General features: G+C 41.0%; 1 protein-coding gene across 1 annotated transcript; it reads right to left on the bottom strand.

The window, feature by feature from the left end:
* Positions 1-7,443: 7,443 nt before the first annotated feature.
* Positions 7,444-10,454, bottom strand: LOC125895887 (Krueppel-like factor 2). Its single transcript, XM_049588071.1, has 3 exons — positions 10,000-10,454; positions 8,652-9,648; positions 7,444-8,548 (listed from the first exon to the last, which is right to left on the bottom strand). Exons 1-3 carry the CDS (start codon positions 10,069-10,071, stop codon positions 8,373-8,375), a joined length of 1,245 nt encoding a protein of 414 aa, XP_049444028.1. The 5' UTR covers positions 10,072-10,454; the 3' UTR covers positions 7,444-8,372.
* Positions 10,455-18,934: the final 8,480 nt, after the last annotated feature.

The raw sequence follows: 18,934 nt of genomic DNA, 5'->3' as shown, positions 1-18,934 counted from the left end.
AGCAGCATTTAAATAATGCAGTATTTAGATGGATTTCAGCACTCATATGCATTTCTTTGGGAAATGCCATTCTAGGAAATTTCTATAATCATTATAGATATAGCATGCTGGTATATAAATGCAATTTCTGTGCTTTTTCATAACATTCAAAAAAGTAAATGCATCAGTGTTCTGTGGGAAGAGACCAGGTGGACTTCAAACCAGGGTTCCACCAGTCGAAAGGGACGACAGCTGTGTCAGTGACAGTGGGGATAGTGATGAAGACTGCACTCCTATACCAGGTGATGAAAACGGCAGTAACAGCTACAGACGCCCCTATCACTGCCGTTTTCATCACCTGGTGTAGGAGTGTAGTCCGTACGCAGCATGCACAGGCCCCATTCACAGAGGCACCGCCTCGCTGCAGCGGTCGCAGGCTCGAACCCAGCCTGCGGCCCGTGTCATTCCCCCATTCTCCATTTCCCCACTTCATGCTGTTATAAAGCAAAAGGCCAAAAAAAAATCTTATTAAAAAAAAAACAGCAGTAATAATGCTATAATTTCGTGTAGAGTTTCAGCTCTTTGTCGTTTACATATGGCCAAATGTTTGTGAATGTAACCATGTCTACATGATGTGTATATAATGTAGATAAAAATGTCTGCACTTCTCTATAGTGATTTCTTTATTCTATAGGCTACCAGGTGATGAAAGCAGCAGTAGTGAGAGTACTGACAACAGGAGCAGCAGTGATGAAGACTCTGATGGAAATCAGCACTTCCTAGCACTAGTGTTCTAAGTGAAAAGCTTGTGCTCTCTTTCACGTTGAACTATAATAGTTGGTGTTATAGTCAGGACATTGAAAATAATTGTGTGGCATCAATAAAATCTACATACCTGAGACGGGAAAATGTGTTTTATTACTTTTTAAAAAAAATTTAATTTTATGCCTGTTGTCGCTGATTTGTATCATACCTAAATTTATATCTATTCTATGTGCTATAGACAAATTAACAATCTCCACTTCATTTAGCATCACCTTCAAAGCAAAAGCACATATAATTAATATTTTTATATTATTGTAAATAAATTCAGTCGTCAAGGGGATAAAGGGGCTGTTAATTTACACATGTAGCCTACGCCCGTATTTTTTACTAGCCTATAATAGCTGCATAGTAAATATCTATCTATCTATCTATCTATCTATCTATCTATCCACAGTGGAAACCTGATCACTTCCGTCCGGGTCAAATTGATCACTATAAGCGGATACTTCTTATAACCGATTTTTTTTTCTCTTTCTGAATTTCTCATGCAGATTACCATCTAAATGACATTTGTATATTTGTTAAATGAATATAAAGTAATGAAACGGGCAGCTTCGCTATTTAGGCCTACTGAATGTCATTGACTGTTTCAAAAATACAGAACAGCTGTTTCAAACGCTTGTTTTGCTGCTGCATCTCGTTGGCTCGTTTTTGGCAGTTTGTCATAAGTATAAGTGAGACTACGTTTTTCTCCGTCATGATTTCAATGTGCATGCGTCACCAGACTCAGGTCACCAGCTGGCAACAGACGGTTGTGCGTTGTGGGTGGCTGCGGGGGTGGGTGAGAAAGTTGAACCAGAAGAAACAATGGAGAAACACAACCTGTAACACTTTACAACCCTGCCATGAGAAAAGACACAAACATTACCGGGAAGAAAGAGGACATTTTTCGTTCTTTGATAACATTAAAAGTAGAGTTAGGCTTTGCTGACGCTTCCAGACTAATTTTAAAAAAGAGAAGAACGAGAAGCAGTTGTCGAGCGAGCTAGAGAATGGATGAGAAGAGCGAGCAGTGGTAGCGAGAAAGCGGTGAATGAGAGGAATATTCATGTAAAAAAAATATACAAATGCCAATCAGATGGTAATCTGCATGAGAAATTCAGAAAAAGAAAAAAAAAACAATAGGTTACAATGATTTTCTGCTTATAGTGATTAATTTGACAAATTAATTACTATAACGGTATATAGACAAAGGGGCTACAGAATGCATGTAAAAAGAAAAACCTAAGCAATTCCTAAAACTTAGAACTAAGGATGCTGAAAGCAATTATAAGACATACAAAAATAAATTCACTTGTATCATGAGATATAGCAAGAAATTATATTACAGTGAATTACTAGAAAAAAAACAGAACTAATTAAAGGCACTTGGAAGATTCTAAATGAAATGATCAAAAAGAAAAAAGTCGTTAAAGATTACCCATCTTTCTTTTACTCAAATAATGATGCAATCATTAAGGAAAATAAACCTATAGCAGATCGATTCAATGAATACTTTGTTAATGTGGGTTACAGTCTAGCCAACTCTATTGTATCCCCTAAAAATATTTCCTGGGAAAACACCAATACCATCAACATACAGTCAGGTCCATAATTATTTGGACAATGATACAGTTGTCATCATCTTGGCTCTGTACACCACCACAATGGGTTTTAAATGAAACAATGAATACCTGCTTAAAGTGCAGACTCTCAGCTTTCATTTAAGGCTTTTTTCAAAAATGTAGTATGAACCCTGTAGGAATTACAACCATTTCTTCACACAGTCCCCCGACTTTAAGGGCTCATAAGTATTTGGACAAATTAACATAATCATGGATGAAAGCTGAACTGTTTGGGGCACCATTATCTCCTCAGATTCAACTAAATGCTTCAAAAGTCATTGGACGATGCTTCACAGTGCAGTTGGACAATGACCTGAAGCATATTGCAAAAGCAACCAATGACATTTTTAAGGCAAAGAAGTGGAATGTTCTGTAATGGTCAAGTCATATCATCTGACCTGAATCCAACTGAGCATGCGTTTCTCTTGCTGAAGCCAAAACTGAGGGCAAAACACCCAAAACACAAGCAGGAAGTGCAGACAGCTGCAGTAAAGGGCTGGCAGAGCATCACCAGGGAAGAAACCCAGCATCTGGTGATGTCTATGTGTCCAACACTTCAGGCAGTCATTGACTGCAAAGGATTTGCAACCAAGTATTAAAAGTGACTGTTTAATTGATGATTATGTTAGTTCGACCAAATACTTATGAGCCCTTAAAGTCGGGGGACTGTGTGAAGAAATGGTTGTAATTCCTACAGGGTTCATACTACATTTTTGAAAAAAGCCTTAAATGAAAGCTGAGAGTCTGCACTTTAAGCAGGTATTCATTGTTTCATTTAAAACCCATTGTGGTGGTGTACAGAGCCAAAATGATGACAACTGTATCATTGTCCAAATAATTACGGACCTGACTGTAATTTCGGATTCAATGTTTATTGAAAAAAACTGTTGAAAAAGAAATAATTGATATAGTTCGTAAATGAAAAGGTAAAAAATTAACAGGCTGTAATAATTTTGATATGTTTTTGATAAAGAAAATTATTGATTGTATTGTTAAACCCTTAAATTATATTTGTAACCTGCCTCTAATGAGTGTAAAATTTCCATCAAAAATGAAAATAGCTAAAGTGATACCGCTGTTTAAATCTGGTGACAAACATGTCTTTTCAAATTATAGGCCAATCTCACTGCTACTACAGCTCTCCAAAATTTTGGAAAAGGTATTTGTGGAGAGGCTAAATGATTTCTTATCAAAGCACCAAATACTCTGTGAACAACAATATGGATTTCGGAAAAATCGGACCACCTCACTTGCTCCAATGGACTTTGTTAAACAAATTACAAATGCCATTGAGAAAAAGCAATATACAGCAGGGGTATTTTTTGATTTACAGAACGCATTTGACACAGTTGACCACACCTTATTATTAACCAAATTACAAAAACTATGGCATCAGGGGATTGGCACATGACTGGTTGACCAGCTATTTACAAAATCGGTATCAATATGTTCATATTAATAAGACAAACTCAGAGTACTTGAAGGTTACATGTGGTGTGCCTCAGGGTTCGGTCCTTGGTCCATTGCTGTTTCTTTTATATATTAATGACGTAAGTTTGGTTTCAAAGTCACTGAATTGTATTTTATTTGCTGATGATACGACTGTGTTCTGTAGTGGAGATCATTTGGGACAGCTTCTGGATACGGTGGAGAAGGAACTGCAGAAATTCGAACAATGGTTTGATTTAAACAAATTATCACTTCACTTCCCTCTATTCCAAAAGTCGTAAGGAAAGCAAGGGAAGAACACTTAATAAAGCCCTGGAGGGTGGCAGTGGATGAACCCGGTTAAAGAGTACCTGCCCGGACGGGACGCTCTAAACCTAAAGCGAGCGCGCCTGCAAGGAGGCAGGGATCATTTCATTGGTCAACAATAAACCTAGAGTTGGGAGATTTTGACAGGGTTGTTACACAAAAAAATCCGAGCACAGGGCAGAATCTGAGAGCAGAAATGCCAGGAGCACACAGAAGCAGTTTGAGCGCGAGGAGAAGAGCTGCAGCTGGAGCAGGAAATCTGTGGAAGCAACATTGTATCTGAGTGCGAGCACACAATTTGAGCAGAGACAGAATAGATCTAAGCGCAAGCAGAGGCTATTTGAGTGCGAGGGCAGGGTTTTGAGGGACAATATTACAGAATCTGGATGTGAAATCAATAAATAATGCTCTCAAACTGATAGACCACTCTCTTGAATAAAGATAGGAAAAAAGCTCCATAGTCTACCATATGCCCCGATGCAGCCTCCATCTATATCCAACATCTCTAATTATGTCAGTGTAATACTTGTATTTATAGGCAGCTGCCACAGCGCTCCGGCAGACGCTCTGTTCCAGTTGGGAAGCATCTATGTGATGCTGCAGACAGGACACTCTGCGCAGGGCTCGACCATAGTCACCAATTAACCTAACCTGCATGTCTTTGGACTGTGGGAAGAAGCTGGAGTACCCTCAGAAAACTCACGCTGACACGAGGAGAACATGCAAACTCCATGCAGAAGGGCTCCCCCACCCTGGGTTCAAACCGGAACCCTCTTGCTGTGAGGTGACAATGCTAACCACCATGCCAAACAGCGGATAAGGACAAAGTCCCCCCCCAAAAAAACCTGTAACAGACAAAAAAATGGTAGAATCCCCAGGAAGAGCAACTGAGGAGGGATTCCTCATCTAGAGGGGACAGACGTGCAATAGATGTGTTTTTCAACCTGGACCCTGTTTTCCCAGATGTTTGTGTCTAAGTAACCAATGGGAACAGTTTGGAGAAAGTTTGTGAAACTGGTCAAGTATTGAGTGAGAGGGCAGCACTTGGCAGCAGTGAAACAGACTGGTAATATAAGGTAATGTAATCACTTTGTGCACCCTCAATGTATGTCCACTAAAAGTGCTTGTTTTTGCTGTGGACAGGCTCAGATTATTATTGTAAGTGTATAACAACATTATGAAAAGAATCACTACAGAGACAGACCTTTGTGTTGAAGAGTAAGATAATTTTTGTTTGACCGGAAAAGCTAAAATGCTATCGCCAAACCCACCAGACTCCATTTAGATAATCAGTAATTAAAGCGTGTATAGAGCCAGGAGATCACACATCTAACTACATGAATAAAGGATTTAATTCAACCAAACCAGAGTTGGTGAGTTTTTGTAGACTTTGAATGAAGTGTGTCTTAGGATAATAAAATTGTTTATTTCAATGGAGTCAGGTGGGTTTGGCAATGGCGATTTTGATGCTGTTTCTGGTTAAACACAAAGAACCTCACTCTTAAACAAAAATGTCTATCTCTGTTGTGATTCTTTTCATTATGTTGTCAGACACATAGAACCGAACCTGTCAGTGGCAAAAACAAACACATTTAGTGGACATAAATTGATGATGCTCAACTGTGGTCGTAAGTGGTTACATTGCAGCCTGTTTCGCTACTGCCAGCTGCAGCAGTCTCATTCAGTACTGGACCAGTTTCAAAAACTGTCATTGCAATTAGTCACTTGGACACAAAAACATGAGAAAATGGGGTCCAAGTTGAAAAATACCAAAGTTGCCCTTTAAAGTATCTGATGTTTACTGTAGTTAGGTATCAAAGTAATGTAAAAGTATTGAAAGTAAAACTACAACTAAATGGTGGTAATAAAAAAGCAAGCAGTCAAAATTCTGAGGATTATCAAGTTAATTTCTTTTTAACATGAACACTACCTTAAAAACTGAGCATACATTACTGTTGAAGAAAAACGAGGTCTTCTTCACAACTTCTGTCAACTTCCTTCATTCATCTGTCCGTACCTTCCTCTCTTCCTTCCCTATTTTGCAGTAAGTAATTAAGATGCTTGGGGGAAATGTATTGGAGTAAAAGTAAACATCAGGGATACTTAATTTGCTTTGCCCAGGGGCCACATGTGCAAAATGCCAGGAAAAATAGGTAAATAGCAAACTTTATTCATTCATTCATCTTCTAACCGCTTCATCCTCTTGAGGGTCGCGGGGGGGCTGGAGCCTATCCCAGCTGACATCGGGCGAGAGGCGGGGTACACCCTGGACAGGTCGCCAGACTATCGCAGGGCTGACACATAGAGACAAACAACCATTCACGCTCACATTCACACCTATGGACAATTTAGAGTTATCAATTAACCTAGTCCCCAATCTGCATGTCTTTGGACTGTGGGAGGAAGCCGGAGTGCCCGGAGAGAACCCACGCTGACACGGGGAGAACATGCAAACTCCGCACAGAAGGGCTCCCACGCCCGGGATCGAACCGGCAACCCTCTTGCTGTGAGGCGAGGGTGCTAACCACCACACCACCGTGCCGCCAATAGCAACCTTGAATAGGCCTAATTAATATTCAAATAATTAGAGTGAACCTCTGTCTGGGAATCTGAGGGATCTTCCCCTAGCACTTTTTTTGGTAAACAGGCTCTATTTAGATGCTTTAAATGCACTCCAGCAGTGTGAATTAATCAGTGTGAATTAATCTAATTTTATTGTGAATTAGGAAATGGTCAGCGAGCCACCATTTCGGTGGTCAGTATCATTGGTATACATTTAATTTAGGAAATGTATAGTTGAGGAAAAGTGAGTAAGAAAGTGCTATTAATTTGTTACATTACATTACTGTTAACACAATTTACTTATATGTTAGACTAATACTTTTACATTTAATATCATAAAATCACTTTTGATACTTCAGTACAGTCAATATACTTTAAGACTTTTACTAAAGAAATACTCTTATAGGTGACTTATATTTTTACCAAAGTCATTTCCTGGAGAGAAATCTGCTTATCCAGTTTTTTTTTTCTCAAAAGAAAGGCAATTTAGAGATTTGAGACAAAAAACAAAAAGACATTATTTTGACTCCTCTTTTGAACTGTATGGTGAATTTTCTTCTCAGATTTGTTTTGGGGGTCCAGACCTCCAGGTGGGGAACCAGTGTTTCAGGGCAAATCACAGGCCAAATCTGTGCTTTTAAAGCATGAACTTGTGTGTATTCATCACACCAAACCATGTTTCATATAATCTTTTACAATCACACTCAGGACTCACAAATCATGTTCATTTAGTTTAATATGTACATTAAAATAAACTATTTACATTATCATATAAAAAAAACAATTTACAAGGTAGTACATTTCTTCAAGACACCAACAGAAAAGTCTTTTTGCTAAAGACTGTGTAGCCCTTTGTCAATCAGGTGACAGGTTGAGATGGCATGCACTTCTGTGAGACCTCCTATTGAAAAACCTGGACTTCAAATGCTACAAGACAACAGACAGGCTCACAGACACAACATCCTATTCAAGCCTTGAGGGAGGACAGAATGGAAGGCAGTTTTAGAACAAAACATTGTCTTTAAAGCTTATTTCCCATAACAATATAACCCACAGAATAAAACTTTGATTGTCCTCTAGCCAGTGGAGAATATGGCACTCGTAAGATGTGTAATATTGTGTTATAAAAGGCACTAACAGTGAAAATACAAAATAATCTTCAAAGGATTGTCTGCTTCCAGTTGCTTTAGTGGCATGTGCCTGACATGTTGAGTGGAATGTTCTTTTATTTGTTGTCTATATTAACGGCTTTTCATGTAAAGCATGTGTAGTACCAGCTACATAGTTTGTAAAAAATGGTTTTGGTCGGAACAGAATTGATCTGTTTCTGGTTGTGTGTCCTTCTTGTTTTGTGATTTGTTTCTCACAAAAATAACATTTAAATAAGTCTTTTCACAAAATATCATGTGAGGGCATCTAATCTTGATGCTCCTCTTACCCCCAGGAAAAAACACAGTAATAATCCTATAATATGCCTATAGGTATTACAGTGTGGTCAAAGTGGCCTCGTCATACTGTATGGCAGTTTATGCTGTCGTATAGTTGATAGTCTATATATCTCCACAGCATCCTACAGCGGATCATAGGATTACTATAGTTTTTTGATGTAATGCATGGAAGTCCGTGTCTGCGACATTTGGTCTTTCTTCACATGTGTCTTTTCATGTGCAGGGCGAGATGATCTGACCGAGAGAAGGCCCGTTCACAGAGGTGACACTGGAACGGCCGGTGTCCGGTGTGCTTCCGGAAGTGACGTGTGAGCTCATCCGAACGAGCGAACTTCCAGCCGCAGCCTTCCCAGCTGCAGTGGTATGGTTTCTCTCCTGTAAACATAAAAAAAAGCCGTGAGTGACATCATACGTTTAAGCCAGGTAATGACGGGGTGGATTAATGAAGCGTCCAACACAGTCAACATGCAGCTCTTACCTGTGTGTGTCCTGAGATGAGCCTTCAGGTGGGAGCTCTTGGTATAGGTCTTTGCGCAGCCAGTGAAAGTGCACGTGTGTGTCGCAGTCCGTTTCCTCGGCCAGGACCGGCGGCCCCTCTTTGGCTTGGTGTCCATCATTTCCAGCGGGGAGGACGGCGGGGTGAGCAGGACCCGTTGACCGGCCGCCGGCTGCTGCTGCATGCCCATGGCTGCGTCCTCCCCGAACATACCGGGGAACTGGTGATGGAGCGCCCCGGGGAAAGGGAGCTGCATCCCCGTGTGCGGGTGAGGGAATCCCCCAGGCGCGCAGCGGTGGAAGGTCTGCTGCGGAAATGTCAGAGAGGTGGAATTACACATCTGGGGCTGGTGGCACTCGGAACTCATCATGTCGTCCGGGCTGAGAGGCGGCGTCATGCTGCCCACTGCGGCCTGCGGGGAGTTGGCCAGCCGCGGCTGCTGCTCGTATGACATCATGCAGGAGACGTTCCCCTCGTGCTTGACTTTGGCGCAGCTCTGAGGCACCAGACCCATGACGGGTCCATACGTGTCCATGGATGTGGGCTCTACTTTAACGTTCGGATGCTCGGGGAATAAATCCTGAGTGGTCTGGAAAGGCGCAGAGCTGATCAGGAATCTGCCCTGGATGCTGCTGTTCCCGGGGAGGAAGCTGGTATCCACGTCGGAGCGAAGGAGCTCCGCCATCAGGCTGTTGTAAGGCGGCGGAGGGCTGTTCATGTCCGGGACAGAGGAGTAATTTGCCGGCTGCTGGGGCATCCCGGTGTGGTGTTGCTGCTGCGGGTGATACAGGGACACCCCGGACTCCTGGAGCCGATAGGACTCTGTGCCAGTCCCAGCGGCTGGCGCACTGTCGGACACGGTGGTGTTAGCGAGAATAAATTCAAGATCCAAGAATTTATCGAGGTCCTCTTCGTCTTTTCTGCCGAGGTAGCTGCTGTTCATGTTAAACGCGACGCCGGTCATGTCGCCCTTCCACCTCTGGAGCGAGGATGAAAGAGCAGAATTAGTAAAATTCACAACAATTTTTTCCCCCTACAACACTTTCAGATAAGTCACTGGAACAATTCCGCTCGATAAAATAGCTCGAAAACTTCAAAAAGCTCACTACGAGAGACTACCAAAACATACTATAAAACATTATTTGCTCTGCCTAGACTTAGCAAAATTACAAAGTTTTAAAAAATGTTTCAAGGACCAGCAAACAGCGTGTATGTGTTGTGATATGACAAACTAACACCAGCAAAACAAGGGCATTAAGTTAAGTCAAAACATCGCACTCACTCTGTCTGTTCTCTTAACAAGTGTAAGTAAATAAACAGCGCAACTTACATCTTCCCAACATTTCTCCTTTTGGTTGGCAAATGTAGAGATTGATGGTAAAATCGTCCCACTCAGGGCCATTTCTAAAAAAAAAAGCAGAAAAACTTCCTTAAATATTAAGAAAACAAACGTTCTCCGTTTTAAAGGGAGTACACCGAGTCTCCAGAAAAAAACTACGGAGCGCGTTGCTTCTTCTGTGGTCCGGTGAGTTGTTGCTCTTCACTCATGTGTAGCTGTACGCGTTGAAGGAGAAGCTTTACTTATAAGTATTGTTCGCAGCACAAATCAGACCAGTGAGACGCTGGGGGAAGGAAGCGCGTCCAGGATGGGGACGCTGCGTACCGGCCAGCCCCCTAAATTTAGCCTCGGTATAAAAGTCCGAGTTTTTCCTGCTTGTCAGAGACAGAGAGGCGGTGACAGCGTCAGAGGACTGATGCGGAATGTTCTCTTTGCTCCGCTGCAGGCAGCTACTTAACCTTCTCAGGGAAGGGAGAACACGCCCCTCCAACAACTGGCAGGGCTGAGAGAGAGAGAGAGGGAGAGGAAGAGAGAGAGACCGCCTCTAGCCCTGCACTACGAAAAGGCTAATGAGCAATTAACACGTTGCTGACAAAGGGGCAACGAAACCGATACCCAAAGGGCACACAGGCTGTCCACAAAGAGGAATAGGGGAATAGTGATGCTACAGGTGCCGTGCATATTATGCATTTGAATATGATACGCTTTTAAACACACAAAGACTGGGGTACTTTTCCCGACAATAATCGTGTTCTGTATCAGTTTGTGTCATATTTACTTGTTTACTTTGTAGCTGGGCATATGACAACAACAAAATAATCTTGTTGGCGAAACTTCTGTCTCTCTGCCAGAGCACGAGCAGGCAGAGAGAGCCTATGTGTAGACCTGCTTGTGATCATGACTGACTGGATCAGTGTATTCCCCAAAACTCTAACTCCTCGGTTTCTTCCTGGCTGTCATGACTGGAACAGCGCGGTGGATATATTTGCTGCAGGCTTCAGCCACTAGGCACCGGCTACACCACGGCTTTTCTCCCTCTACTTGATAGCGCTCCCTGAAGCATCAGAGTGATAATGAGGCGGCTCTCTATTTCTCCTCCTCCACCCATCATTCATTAATATGTAACCGTCAAGCCTGGCAGTATGGAACTGGTAAAGAGAAGGTTGCTGGCTCCAATCTCAAAATGAATGACTCTCCTTTCTCAATAGCTGCTCATGCCATGCTCATGACCAGAGTTGGGTAAGGGTTACTTTTAAAGTACTTTACTGCGTTATTTATTTATTTATTTATTTTTTAAAAAAAAGATTACTTTTAAAAAGTAAGTACTTTTAAAGTAGCCTACTTCCAACATTACTCCCTGAGAAAAGTAACTCAAGTACTTTTAAAGTACTTTTGAGTATTCTACATTTCCTATTGGGCAATGGACCACAGGGCACTTAGCCTACATTTTTTTGTCTCCAAAATTAAAGTTATGGACCACTTGCCCTTCACTGAGATCCAGTTCTCCCATCACAGTTGTCACTTTGACCAGTAGAAACACAGTGCAATCTGCTGCCGTAGAAAACTGTATGACAACAACACCCCAGCCTTTTTAAAGGGCCAGTGTGTAATATTTGGCATGGTTTATTGTCAATCTGAATCTGAATCTGAATATTCTACCCATTAATACGTTTATATAAGTGTATAATCCCTATTAAATAAAATTTGTTTGGTTTTCGTAGCCTTATAATTATGCTTTTATATATATATATATATATATATATATATATATATATATATATATATATATATATATATATAGCAAGGGCCTTGCTTTAGAGAGGTCGCCATCTTGCGCCGCCATGTATGTACGGCAGACCGAGTGGACAATCCAGCCAGCCAGAGAACGCGTTTCGCGTGTATAAATGAACCAATGAAGACAGCGGAAGGAAGGAAGAAGGAGGAGGAAACAGCAGAGAGTGTTAGTAGTTCGTCGACAGAGAGTAGTGAAAAGTTTTTTTAGTTATAAAGTTTGAGAATGGACCACACTTACCACGCAACAGGAGAGAATGAACCAGAACCCTCATCTGCGAGGAAAAGAAGACGCAACTTCACTCCTTGTGATGCACTCTCTACGGCGCTTTCCCTCCTGATGATATATCTCCCCAACGATGGTAGCACTGAATCCCATTCTGTGCATTCAGCCTCTCTTCTCGCCCGCTCAGCATCAAACACATGGAGTTCCTCATCTGTACGCTCCGGCTCAAACAGGTATGGCTCTGGGTCTGTGTCCGCTACAAGAAACTCTTCAAAATCGCGTTCAAAGTCGTCCATTGCAGCTACTATAGTCCGGAGATATTGCTAGGCTAAATAAACAGCTGTATGGCAAGCCGTTTTAACATTTAATCACTAAGTCCGACTATCCGGAATTACCATTATAGATATCTATAACGTCATTTTGACTAGTAGTAATGCCACTGTGACTAGTATGAATTTTAATTTAAGATATCTGTAACGTCATTCTGACTAGTCAAAACTGAATGACAGATATCTATGACGTCATTCTGACTAGTCAAAACTGAATTACAGATATCTGTAACGTCATTTTGACTAGTCAAAACTGAATTACAGATATCTATAATGTCATTCTGACTAGTCAAAACTACAGTTACAGATATCTGTAATTCAGTTTTGACTAGTAAGATTCAAACTATTTTTGCCATTCATGTGTATGGGGTTTGTCATTATAGATATCTACAATTACATTATGACTATCTATAATTCCAGTTTGAGATATCTACAACGTTATTTTGACTAGTCAAAATGACGTTGTAGATATCCGCAACTGAATTATGACTAGTCAAAATGACGTTGTAGATATCTACAACGTCATTTTGACTAGTCATAATTCGAATTCAAGATATCTACAACGTCATTTTGACTATCTGAAACTCAATTCAAGATATCTAGAAAGGACCATGTAGATATCTTCAATTGATGATAATTAAAGATATCTTGAACTTGAATTATGACTAGTCAAAATTAAATTGTAGATATCTCAAACTGGAATTACAGATATCCACAATTCAGTTGCAGATATCTGCAATAACAATTGCAGATATCCGCAACTACATTGGAGATATCTATAATGACAAACCCCATACACATGAATGGCAAAAATAGATTGAATCCTACTAGTCAAAACTGAATTACAGATATCTGTAATTAGAGTTTTGACTAGGCAAAATCTAATTACAGATATCTTGAATAAGAGTTTTGACTAGGCAAAATTATGTTGCAGATATCAGTAATGAATATCCAGTCTAGTGATTAAATGTTAAAATGGCTTGCCATACAGCTGAGCTCTGTTTACCGGCTACGCTGTCAGTCAGTGTGCGGGCTGGAGATTGAGCAGAGAGGGGAGGGGATCCCCACTCGGTATGGTAAACGAGTATGTGTGTAAAGTTATGAAGTGTGTCTGTTACGCTAGAAGAGTCAGAGTTTGGGACGGAGTCTTTTACCTCCTGGAGTATTACCGGAGTTTCTGGAGTGCTCAAATAAACTGGCCTTTTTCCCGAACGCTCCTCTGGTCTCCTGCTTGTGAGGGATTCATTATAATATCGTAACATGGTTTAGATTTCTAAATAAACATTCACCTCGTCACTAGATAGACCTAACTGAAGTAACTGATGGCTTGTTTGAAAATGTACTCAAGTATTTGATTACTCAAACAGCAAACTAACACGTTAGGTTACTTGTTACTGCAAAAAGTAATCAAAGTACTCTAACGCATTACTTTGGTAAAACGTGTTATACCCAACTCTGCTCATGACCAATAAAGGGACACAAATATCAGTGTTGTTTAAACAGATGCTCAGCAAATTGGCTTTCTTACTTCCTTGTGATTTTATAATTACGAAGTAGCTACACTGTAAACCCATCAACTTAATTTACAGTAACATAAAAGTTTTGAGTTCACCAGACACAAAATACATGTATCACATGACCCTTGTCTGACAGGAATTTTATGTCAGTTTAACATAACTTTTGTTGTTGAGCATTTAATTAAGTAAAAAGGGGGAAATGATGGTGTGAAACAGCAGAGGCACTTTGTCAACCTGCAGAGTTAACATTACTGTCATTATCATCAAGCTAGCAAGCAATGGTACAACCTCTCGGACGGACAAACTAATAACATTAACAAATAGTGGCAGGGCTTTTACTCACCACAACTGCAGAGGCTCCCAGCTTCATTTGAAACAAACTACATTATAGACGGTCCGTTATTTATTAATCCCTCTGTGTGTTTATATATTTACTTTTTATCCACTCCGTTGTCTTTATAAAGTTAACATGTCGCACCGTCATTTCAAACTCAACACTTGTTTCAAATTAAAAGCCCCTTATAACCTTGGCTAGAGAATCCCTCCATTTTCTAAATAGGCTTTTATTCTGAAACATTTGTCAGAACTTCCTGTGGAAGATACAGTAGCTTGATAGTTTACATATGGCGCTTCAAATGTAGCTCCTGCCATCTTCTGACACTTTTAGGTGATACAACAACATGTCGGCTGGCACATGAACAGACACAGTTCTGGCACAGTGACTCAAATAATAGTGAAAGTAATAAAAATAGGTCAAGAATAACCCGATGACATCGCACACGCCGTGAAAGACGACCGGGGATAATTGGTGAGTACCAGCGTGTAGCATGTACCAGGCATAATGCAAGTCCTGAGTCTGAAATATGTCTGTCAGCGAGTCCTACTCCACCTATTTAGACTCCACTGTACGACCACGTAGCGAGCCACAAGCTCTGTGGCTTCTTTCAGACTGATAGGTTTAACGTTATCTCCGTTATTAGAACCAAACGACAGCCATTGCTGTTTTGGAGCTGAAGGACCGGCGTTCTAAAAGTAACGGAAGTAACTGATGTCTTGTTTGAAAATGTAGGCCTACTTAAGTATATGATCACTCAAACAGCAAACTAACACATTAGGTTACTTGTTACTGCAAAAAGTAATCAAAGTACTCTAATGCGTTACTTTGTCACGCGTTATACCCAACTCTGCTAATAACTAGTCCATCCATACCCATTGAGTACAGAGTTGCCCACGTACAGTTTCACATGGTGTGTGTTTGGGATACAGGTCATAGGAAATTGCAGATTAAATAGTCAACTGAACCCATTAAGAAGAGCCATGTATTCAGACAGAGTTTTTGAAAAACGTGGGACAGACAGAATGACTGACTGACAGAATGACACACTGACAGTTTCCATGATTATGTACAGCATACCATACCATGACTTAGTCATACCAAAAATTAGAAAAAAACAAACAAACATTCGGCCACAGGGGGAGCCACAGTGATCTGTCGCATTTTAGCCATTTTTAAGCATTTTTATGCTGTTATAGCGCCACCCAGTTGCCAATTAGAGTTACATTTCTCCAGTCACCTTGAGGCGTCCTTTTCTACATATCTACCAAGTTTAGTAAAAATAGATATGCCGGTTAGGCCTAGATAAGAAATTAGCTCTCCAGCACTCCCATTTTGTTTGATCGGGTAAATAATGGAGGGGTCCCCTCAGATTATGTGTGGTCATATGCTTCCAAAGTTGCGTGGTGATCGGTGAAACCCTTGGGATGTTATACACCTGTATGTATTGAGCCACGCCCTCTGCTATATTCATTGCCTTATAGAAGCTCAGCTTTAGTAAGTTTTCCAACTTTTGCCAAGAGGGAACTTTAGATATTGGTCCCTAGATTATGTTCACCGAGTTTCATGCAGATTGGTCAAACTTTGTAGGAAGACATCGATTTTAAATGTTTTTTAAAAAATTCAAGATGGTGGAAAATCTATATCACCGGAAGTTATGAGTTCCTGAGGCAAATTTGTTCGTCACGAGGAGAGGCATCTCTGTGCAAAGTTTCATGTCTCAATGACATACGGGGCATGAGATATGCCCATTCAAAGTTTGGAATTTCAATCGGTTGCTATAGCGCCCCCCTTTGGCCAATTGATGTAATACTGCTTCATTCGCATCCTCCCATTACCCTCTACCACTGTGCCAAATTTCACATGGATTGACCAAGTCAGTGAGGAGAAAAACGTGGAACAGACACACAGACAGACACACACAGACACGCCCACAGACAGAGTTTTCTTCATTATATAGTAAGATAGTATATGTATGTGACAGTAATAATCATACGTATATAATAATGGTAGAAGTATGACTAATAATAACAGTAGTAGTAGTAGTAGTAGTTAAAGGGAAATTTCGGTTTATTTCAACCCGTCTCCTATCGTTCTAAATTTGTTTAAAGTCACTAGTGACATAGAAATAATAGTTAGCATGTTAGCCATTAGCCCAGTGTTGCCAACTTAGCGACTTTGTCGCTATATTTAGCGACTTTTCAGACCCCTCTAGTGACTCTTTCAAAAAAGCGACTAGCGACAAATCTAGCGACTTTTTCTGATGTTATTGAAGACTTCTGGAGACTCTGTTGTAAGAGCATGTCTCATTCTTATTCTTCTCAACGAGCAGCGGATGCTGCCTTGCCGTGGGCTCCTCTCTCGCCCCAAAGCACTCACAGACGGCCCAGTCCTCCCTCCCAGCAGCAGTCAGAGCAGGAGATGTTAACCCCTCCACGTCCAGACTGCAAGTGAATCAGAACCACTGCTGGCTGATCTATAGCTCTGATCCCGACCTGGTTTACAGTCAGGGCGGGATGTAAATGTAAAATTTTCTTTGTCTAATATAAATCACTGAAAGAACGTTCATTTGTAGTTCTAAACATAGTCAGGGTGTTTTTTTTACTCAGTTTTTGTCTCTCCCACGACGTTATTCCTCTCTCCTACAGCAGGCATTACAATTACATGCATATGGACAATTATGCAAATTAGGCGATGACGTCATTTAGCGACTTCTAGCGACTTTTAGGACAGCCAATAGCTACTTTTCTTACTGAGGAGTTGGCAACAGTGCGTTAGCCTAGATACAGCCGTAGCGTCAGACCTGTTAAAACTTAATTGAATGGGCATCCTTTCAAGTGCAAAGTTAGTCCACTAAACAAGCTTTTTCTCCACAAAGACCGCCTCATATTGTTAGGATAAATGTCAGAGAACATATAGAAAACGACATGTAAACATGTTGTCTTACCTTACCGGTGTGGTGCCATGTTTGTTGTTTACCATTTAGCTAAGGCTGCAACCGGTCCCATTCCTTGCAACAGAGGCATTCCTCTTCTGTGGGCATTGGGGTACAGCATTCACAGGTAACGTTACACCACCAATCTCCAGAGCTAAATCCTTCCAGCAGCCATTCCTCCTCTGTCGTCCTCTACCTGTTGTGCCTCTCTCTTTCTCTTCCTCTGTTCTTCAATTTCAAGAAGCTCTTTGTCAGTGTATTCTGGCTCAAATAAATAAGGGCGGCCATAAAACTCTGCAAAATCAAATTCCTCCTCCACAAAGTCGAAGTCTGGCAAAAAGTCAGCCATTATTCTATAAATCTTTAATAAAATAAATGAATGAACTTTTCAGGCTACTGTCCGGTTCTGCCTTGCAGCTGCTGTGGGCTTGTTCTCGCGAGATTTCAGGCACGGTATGAGATCGCTGCTTGTTCTCGCAATATTTCGGCCGTGCTTTGGGAAGCAGAGGTAAACGGTAAACACACCGTAAGGTAAGACAACTCTGAAGACCACCTAAATGTGGAATGTTAGTATATAGGCTTTCCACATCGAGAGGTGATGGCCGCCCTTATTGGCACCTAGCAGTGTCACGGGGAAACGCGGCCAGACAACAGCGTAAATTAAGGGGGCAAAAGTCCAAGTAAAGTGGGCTGAAGGGGTGTTGGATGGGTCCAGCAACCACTGACTTTGACCCGAGAGGCTGGTGTTCACTTCCCATATGACTGTAAAGCCAAAGCCAAATTTTTGGGTTATTGCGGTTGTCAGTGATCAATTGAGAGAAGTGTGCAACATGTTGCGAAGCACGTGAAGATGTGCAGCATGCAGAAACCAATCAGCTCTGTTATAGCCGCTAGCATGGATTGAGTGCCAGTCTCTGTATACCCCTTTGATGTTTGCAGATGTTGACTATTTAAAATGTCAGTTCACCTAAATACATTTCAGTTTGTATAGGGCCTATCTCTTCAGCAGAGTGTTGTCCCTATTTAAAACATACTAACAATACAACGTCCCATTTGCGGGCCCTCATAAGGTTTTATCTGATGATAATGATATGTAAACATTTGTTGTATTTGCTGTGTTTAAGTAGTTTACACATATGACCTATTGTTGGGAGGGTATAGAGAGACTGGGCCCTCCAACAATGTGTTGAGTGGAGAATGGGCCCTTATAAGTGATTGGAGTGCGCTCTTTGAGGGTTGGGTCAACTAAGGTTGAGTCTTGGTTATCTTGGGGGTTTGAGATCTAGTTTTTTATATGTTGAATATTGTAATATATGTGTGGGATTTGAAATGTTGTCAATTAAACATTATAATTCATAACAAGGTAGTGTGATGCACTTCACTGGTATACTGTGTCACTGCCTGGCTGTGGCTGGTTACCTGCTCACTGTTATCTCATCAACATAATGAGGATGCTGGGAAAAAATAGATTGTAATAAGAGAAACTGGACATGGTGACTTAACTTCCTAATGCTTAGCGAATCACTCAGATATTGTTTTCATGGATGAAACTGAATGTATGTGTGAGTGTACAAGTGTGTGCATCCAAATCCTCCTGATGTGTGGTAATCAGAATGACTGATTACCTGGCTGAATGTGCTGAAGGTGAGACTCCTTGTTCTGTGGTTTTCACTACCTAATTCAGGTGGTGGTCTGCAGCATTTTACCCTTTTGCATGCCATCATTTACTATATTTTGATCAGGAAAGACACATTTTTATAGTAAAAGGAATATTTATTAACATGTGCTCATAGG

The sequence above is a fragment of the Epinephelus fuscoguttatus genome, linkage group LG10 (genome assembly GCF_011397635.1).
Source record: "Epinephelus fuscoguttatus linkage group LG10, E.fuscoguttatus.final_Chr_v1".
NCBI classification, from domain to species: domain Eukaryota; kingdom Metazoa; phylum Chordata; class Actinopteri; order Perciformes; family Serranidae; genus Epinephelus; species Epinephelus fuscoguttatus.
The sequence above is the reverse complement of the archived record's forward strand: the minus strand, read 5'-3'. Positions and strand labels throughout refer to the sequence as shown.